General features: G+C 36.8%; 1 protein-coding gene across 1 annotated transcript; it reads right to left on the minus strand.

Moving 5' to 3' along the window:
- Positions 1-2,006: 2,006 nt before the first annotated feature.
- LOC125139263 (phospholipase A and acyltransferase 3-like) lies at positions 2,007-6,665 on the minus strand. Its single transcript, XM_047802596.1, has 5 exons — positions 6,484-6,665; positions 6,121-6,206; positions 5,834-5,942; positions 2,814-3,082; positions 2,007-2,692 (listed from the first exon to the last, which is right to left on the minus strand). Exons 2-5 carry the CDS (start codon positions 6,139-6,141, stop codon positions 2,588-2,590), a joined length of 504 nt encoding a protein of 167 aa, XP_047658552.1. The 5' UTR covers positions 6,142-6,206; positions 6,484-6,665; the 3' UTR covers positions 2,007-2,587.
- Positions 6,666-7,003: the final 338 nt, after the last annotated feature.

Below are 7,003 nucleotides of genomic sequence, written 5' to 3' on the forward strand. Positions count from 1 at the left end.
CAAGACACCTGTGGAACGTGTGAGCAGCTTTAATTTTCTGGGTGTTAACATCAGTGAGGTCCACACACACTGACGCAGTGCTGAAGAAGGCACACCAACGCCTATTGTTCCTGAGACGGCTGAGGAAGTTTGGAATGAGCCCCAGCATCTTCCGAACATTCTACACCTGCACTATAGAGAGCATCCTGACGGGCTGCATCACTGCCTGGTTTGGAAACAGCACCGCTGGCAACCGTAAAACCCTGAAAAGGGACGTGCGAACTGCCAGCCACATTGTTGGAGGTGAGCTTCCCTCCCTCCAGGACATCTACAATAGGCGGTGTATAAGAAAAGCTCGGAGGATCACTAATGACTCCAGCCACCCGTCCCACAGACTGCTCTCTCTGCTCCCCTCAGGAAGACACCTCTGCAGCATCCGATCCCGCACTAGTCGACTGAGGGATAGCTTTTTTCCTCAGGCCATCAGACTAATTAATAGCCATAACTAACACAGCATATAGCATACTTCCACAATATGGTATGTTACACACTGCACTCAAACTTCAACAGTTCAACACTGGACTATACACACACGCGCACACTGCGTTCGTCCTGCATCTACACACACTGGACTATACACACACTGCATTTAATTTAATATAACAATCTATCTGACAATAAGCTATCGGTACCACAGGACATTTCTGTATCTGTACAGTCTGTTGCACCTCACATGTTACATATATATTACATGTATATAATACCTATACTTATATATATTATTTATGTTTATGCTTGTGCATACGTATATGTATATATATATATATGTGTGTGTGTGTATATGTATATATATATATATATATATACTGTATGTATGTGTATAGATATGTGTGTGTGTGTGTGTGTGTGTGTGTGTGTGTGTGTGTGTGTGTGTGTGTGTGTGTGTGTGTGTGTGTGTGTGTGTATATATATATATATATATACACACACGAGCTCCAAATCTTCAGCACCATTGCCAGCACCGCGGCAAGTGAGAGCGGGGCGGAGCGGCAGGAAAACACGGACCAATCAGGACCGCCGCTGGAGCATTCACCCTCCAGGAGGAAAGCATAGCAGGAAGCAAGGCTCAGCGGCTGGAGAGGTAAAAGTGGGTGTGGCCTATATATGTATATATATAACTCATACTGTGTATAATGTGTAGTAATGTTTGTATAACGTGTTTCGCATTTGCACATTTCAACTGGTACTAAGCATTTTGCACATTTTTTTTAACCTGTTTGTAAATTGTTCTATTTATTGAAAACTTTTCTTTCATATTAAAAAATATATGTTCTTCAACCTTGGTAATGTAGTATGTGTGCATGTTGAATATACACTTCATACTGTATTCTCCTGTCCCTGAATGAACAGTTATGATCTTTGGCCCAGACTGTAAGGCTGCTTGTATGTGTGTAGCAATCACAATCCTGTGACAATCCCAGGTTGACTTATAATTCCATAATTCCAGTGCATGTATGAATAATAATATATGTTACAAAACAAAATGACTGATATCTGCTGTGATGGGGCCCATGAACATGTGCGAAGAGATTATTCTCTGTTTTATTGTGCCTTTTTCATTTCCTTTGAGGCTGAGATGCTTGAACATTGTTTTTTGTTTTTTTTGTATTTTTTGTTGATTATTTCAGTCTGAATGTTAGTTTTGTGATCAGATGCAATATCTTACAAAAGAACATAATGAAGGGTTTTATTCCTCTTATACCACAGCATTTTGCCAGCGATTACAATTTATTATATTTTTAAAGAATTTTTTTTTTATTTATATATTTAGCCTTTTTATGGTTAAAAAAACCCCCACTTAAACTGCTTTACCTCTTAGTGTTATAACACTGAAAAAAGCCTTACCAAATCAACATTATTTAAGATAACATATTTTAATCTTTTTAATTGGAAGACCATTTGTAAATTGTGTACCAAATAAGTCAGTCTGAATGTGGTGTTATAGAAACATAAAATGGAAACTAAAGTCAATTTAAACTTAACTTTATTCAGACATGTAAAAGCACAGCAATATCTATTTTCCCTTTACTGTCTTAATAAACATTGCTTTCATCCCATGACTTAAATTAGTAGCTCATAAGAAACAGACAAATGTTGGACCAGTGGTTTAAGGGTCATCTTGGTTTTTGTTAGCCTTTCTCATCCTGACGGAAATGAGAATTGTAATTATCAGAGATTTATAATACTTGGACTTCATCCCTATAAATATATATAAATATAGCCGATATATCTTATATAAAAAAATCTTGAACTGCAGTATAAAACCCCATTTAACCACTTGTATGCACCATGATATGCCCTATACAATATCAAAATTTATTTGTTTAAGGAGGTTGGTTTTGGCCTATATCTTTGTAGATTATTGGTAAGACCAACACTTATTTGGCAGTAGAGTAAGAAGTGATAAATAATTTTGTGCTTAATTAAACTCCAGTTGTATCGCAGAATTAGATCTCTTTAGTGGTTGGCTGATTATTGCATAAAAGGCATACTTCTAGTCAGAAGGCTTGCTGGTGTTTTTCTTTACAGCTTCTCCCCATCTGAGGTTTCACTGAGTATTCTTCTTCTCCTTATTTCCTGAACCAAAAAGGTCTGCTACAAAATCAACCACTTCGAGACCCACACCTGCTACCACTTCCACAGCTTTACGCACCTGCAAATAGCACAAATGTAGTAAAGTGAGAGTAATTAAAATAATTACAGCAGCTTCATTTGATATTTTTATACAAGGTCACTTTGTTGTCTCATAACAATCTCATAAATGGATTTTATACCTGCCGAGATTCAGCCTTGCCATATCTCAGGTCAGTTACAAAATGCTCACAATTGCTACTGATCACACTATAGGGCAGCTCCCGCCCCAAAAGGCTGTATGCTTCATGGACGATGGCATGGACAGGACGTGGCTCATATTCATCATCCAGTAGATTGTTAACTTTGTACTCATCATCGCCGACCACAAAGGAGAGCTCCTCCTTCTTTACCAAAGCCTTATCAGACAGCACAAACATCATGCTGCTGGCACCAGGATGGGCGTCTTCAGCTACGGTGTACATAGGGACAGTATAAAATCTCTCATATTACAAAAATTACACTTACATATAAAGTGAAGAAGGTGGAACGATTGTTGTGGAACTTTTATTATAAATAAGCACACTAGTATGTGTTATGTACATGGGCAAGAGTAAAATGGTGTTAAATCAGTAATTGTGTGCACATCCCCCCTTCTGGCAGGTGCAGGACAAAATAAACTGTTAAAGTAAAACATTTGTAATGTCCGCAACACTTTTTAAGCTCCCATCTTTATTAATTAATTAAAAAGCAACCAGCATACATGCTCAAAAACAACATGAAAACCACCCCACATTTACACAAAAGACCACAGCAAAATAGTCAATAAAGAAATGTATACACATACATATACATGTGTACAATAGTGGGCACATACACGCACCTACACATATACGCATACATGTATGTATGCGTATATGTGTAGGTGCTTGTATGTGCCCACTATTGTATATCAGATTGTATATATATATATACACACACACACACACACACACACACACACACACACACACATACATACATATATACACAAACATATACATATACATACATACGTACATATATATATATATATATGTATATGTGTATATATATATATATATATATATATATATATATATATATATATATATATATATATATACACACACACACATATACACATACATACATACACACATATACATACACCAATACATACAAATACACTGTATATACATCCATATCCCCACTCCTTATAAGAATGGCTTTATATCAAACTCTTCATTAAGACCATGGGGAGACATTGTATTTAAATAGTAAATCCAAAATGTTTCACGTTGGAGAAGCCTTTTGTCCTGATCTCCTCCTCTGGACGTTTTATTGACCCGCTCTACCCCAAGATATCTAAGGGCGCTGACATTATGCCCTGCTCGTTTAAAATGAGCGGCAACAGGACTACGTTCATCCCCTGTCCTAATAGTATTTCTGTGCTCACTAATTCTAGTCCGAAGCACTCTCGTTGTTTTGCCAACATATGCTAAACCACACGGGCAGCGAATTAAATAAATAACATGTGTGGTGCTGCATGTGATAACCCCACGAATAGATAAGGTCTTGCCGGTGTGTGGATGATTAAAGTTTTTGCACTTATACGAGCACTGGGCACAACTGCCACATCTATAATCACCATCTGGCATACTAAGAAATGACGTTGCGGGTTGCGGACGTTTATCATTTTTAACCAGAAGGTCTTTTAAATTCGGGGCACGTTTAAAAATAAGCTTTTTTTTTTTTTTCGGAAATATCCGGAAAATCGGATTTTCCGGAAATATCCTGATCAGTTTAGGGTCCGAATCAATAATGTGCCAATGTTTGTAAATAGATTTTCTAAATTCTGGTACAAGTGAAGAATATTTAATACAACATAAAGGGGACTTGTTTGGATTTTTATTGCGCTTATTTGATCGAAGACACTCATCTTGTGTTAATTTATCAAAACGTTTTTGGCCAAATCAACCCATTGTTGTTCATACCCTCTATTGAGGAATCTTTTTGTCAAGTCTGCAGCCTGTTTTGAGTAAGATGAATTATCGCTGCATATTCTACGTACACGATTAAACTGACTGATCGGAAGACTTCTAACCTATGGTCTGGGATGAAAACTATCCCCATGCAAAATAGTGTTTCGATCCGTGGGCTTGCGAAAAAGATCAGTTTTTATGGTCATGCCATCTTTATATACCTGAATATCCAGGAAACTGGTGCGATGTTTATCATATTCCAGAGTAAATTTCAAATGTTCATTACAAGAGTTCAAATACTCATTGGAAGCCCATTAATTCATCTAATGTGCAATCAATAATCAGAAAAATATCATCAATAAATCGCTTGTAGAATAAGATCTTACAATAGAATGGGTTTCTCTGATGCAGCACAAATTGATTTTCAAAAAGACCCATATATAAGCAGGCATAGTTAGGGGCCATTTTACTTCCCATAGCAGTGCCTCGCTTTTGTATATAAAACTCATCCTGAAAACGAAAAAAGTTATTGGTAAGGACTATGTTTGCCAAGTCTAAAATGCACTCAATGCTAGGCTTAGACTCAACCTTATTTAAAGAAAGAAATTGCTGAAAGAAACTCAAAGGCATTTTTATCAAACTCGCAAATGTGCTTCATTTGCCTGAAGAAGACCCAACAGGGTCGAAACGTTGCTTTTTAATTAATCAATAAAGATGGGAGTTTAAAAATTCATTTTCTTTAAAAAACAAAAATCAAACAAACAAAAACGCTTAGTAAATAATATTCCGATTTGTAAATGATTACAGTGGTGCACTTATAACTTCAGGCACCATATTGAGAAGGCATTTGCTTCTTTCCCTAAAAAGAGATCTTCCATTTACTGAGCATTTACCCATGCTTCCATTTACAGAGCCTGGGTGCCACAAAGTGTTTTCCTCGGTAGAAACAAAAACAAACAAACAAACAAATAAATAAATAGATAGATAGATAGATAGATAGATAGATAGATAGATAGATAGATAGATAGATAGATAGATAGATAGATAAATTAGGTCCAATTCTACTTTTATCATATGTTACAAAAATTACATATATACTCTTTTATAAATATATATAGTATACATATACTATATACATATATAGTACCTATATGTGCCATATACATGAACCTAAAGGTGTTGTGAAATATTTTAATTTGTACTGTTTTAAGCAGACTCACATGGTGCTGCCAGGTGAATGATGTATCCATCACCAACATAAATGCCCCAGTGTTGGTAGATAAGACGGTAGATTTCTATCAAGTCACCTGGCTGTGGTTTCTCTTCACACTGAGTCACAAACAACTTCAGGTCAACATTTAAAGCCTGTCTTAATTCACCGGTAGTGTTTATTTTTCAACTCAAACATTATTACCTTTACAAAAGTAGTAGTTAAACCGTTATAGTGGTACAGAAAGGGAGGGTTTGGTGCAGCTTTAATGTAGATCTAGTGTATAAGTTTACGCACCTGTCCTGGCGCCATCTTCATGCACAGAAAAGTGTATAGAGACAAAAACAAGTTCTGACCAAAGCTTTTGGTTTCGCTTCCGGAGTCTGTTATGAGATTACAAACAAATGAATAATTAAAACTAATTAAAATAATAATAATTTAAATAAAATAATTTAAATAAAAACGTACTACTACTAACACTACTGAGAAAAATAAATTAGATTGCTTTTAATTGGCTAAATATATGTGTATGTGTACAGTGAGACACATCCTGTGTTTAAGCCACTTCACTGCTGCTAAATGATGTGACACGTCGATGCAATTTTGCAGTAAAGTGCCTAGATGTGCCAAAGTTATAAAAATCAACAATAAAGCACTTACCACCACCAGGACAGGACTGATTCTCTGTAATGGAGTCTGTTTCTGTTTTCCGTAAACCGAGCAGCGCTTTTAAATGTCATCAATCAGCTGACGTGCCGCAAAAAAACGGGTGTCGTTTTAAAGAGTTCGCTACCACATTCACACACTAACTCCTTCCTGTGCTGCTGCAGTTTATAGATGATGGCAAAATGGAGCAAGTGACGTGGATGTGTTATAGGAATGATGTGTTATAGGATGGATGTGTTATAGATGTGTTATAGGACGAATGTGTTATAGGACGGATGTGTTATAGGAATGCTGCGTTATAGAATGGATGTGTTATAGGACGGATGTGTATAGATTTGTTATAGGACGGATGTGTTACAGGACGGATGTGTTACAGATGTGTTATAGGAATGCTGTGTTATTGGACGGATGTGTTATAGGAACGACGTGTTATAGAATGGATGTTCAATTGGATGCATGGGCGTAAATCCCGGGGGGGACGGGGTGGGACAGACTCACATGGTGGTGCCAGGTG

The sequence above is a fragment of the Tachysurus fulvidraco genome, chromosome 17 (genome assembly GCF_022655615.1).
Source record: "Tachysurus fulvidraco isolate hzauxx_2018 chromosome 17, HZAU_PFXX_2.0, whole genome shotgun sequence".
Taxonomy (NCBI): domain Eukaryota; kingdom Metazoa; phylum Chordata; class Actinopteri; order Siluriformes; family Bagridae; genus Tachysurus; species Tachysurus fulvidraco.

What these genes read in the sequence shown, in the direction of transcription:
- LOC125139263 (XM_047802596.1), bottom strand. Translation starts at nt 6,141, where the DNA reads ATGAAGATGGCGCCAGGACAG. An exon ending in CATTCACCTGGCAGCACCAT is followed by an intron (nt 3,083 to 5,833) that starts GTGAGTCTGCTT and finishes TGTACACCGTAG; the next exon opens with CTGAAGACGCCCATCCTGGT. An exon ending in GCAAGGCTGAATCTCGGCAG is followed by an intron (nt 2,693 to 2,813) that starts GTATAAAATCCA and finishes TGCTATTTGCAG; the next exon opens with GTGCGTAAAGCTGTGGAAGT.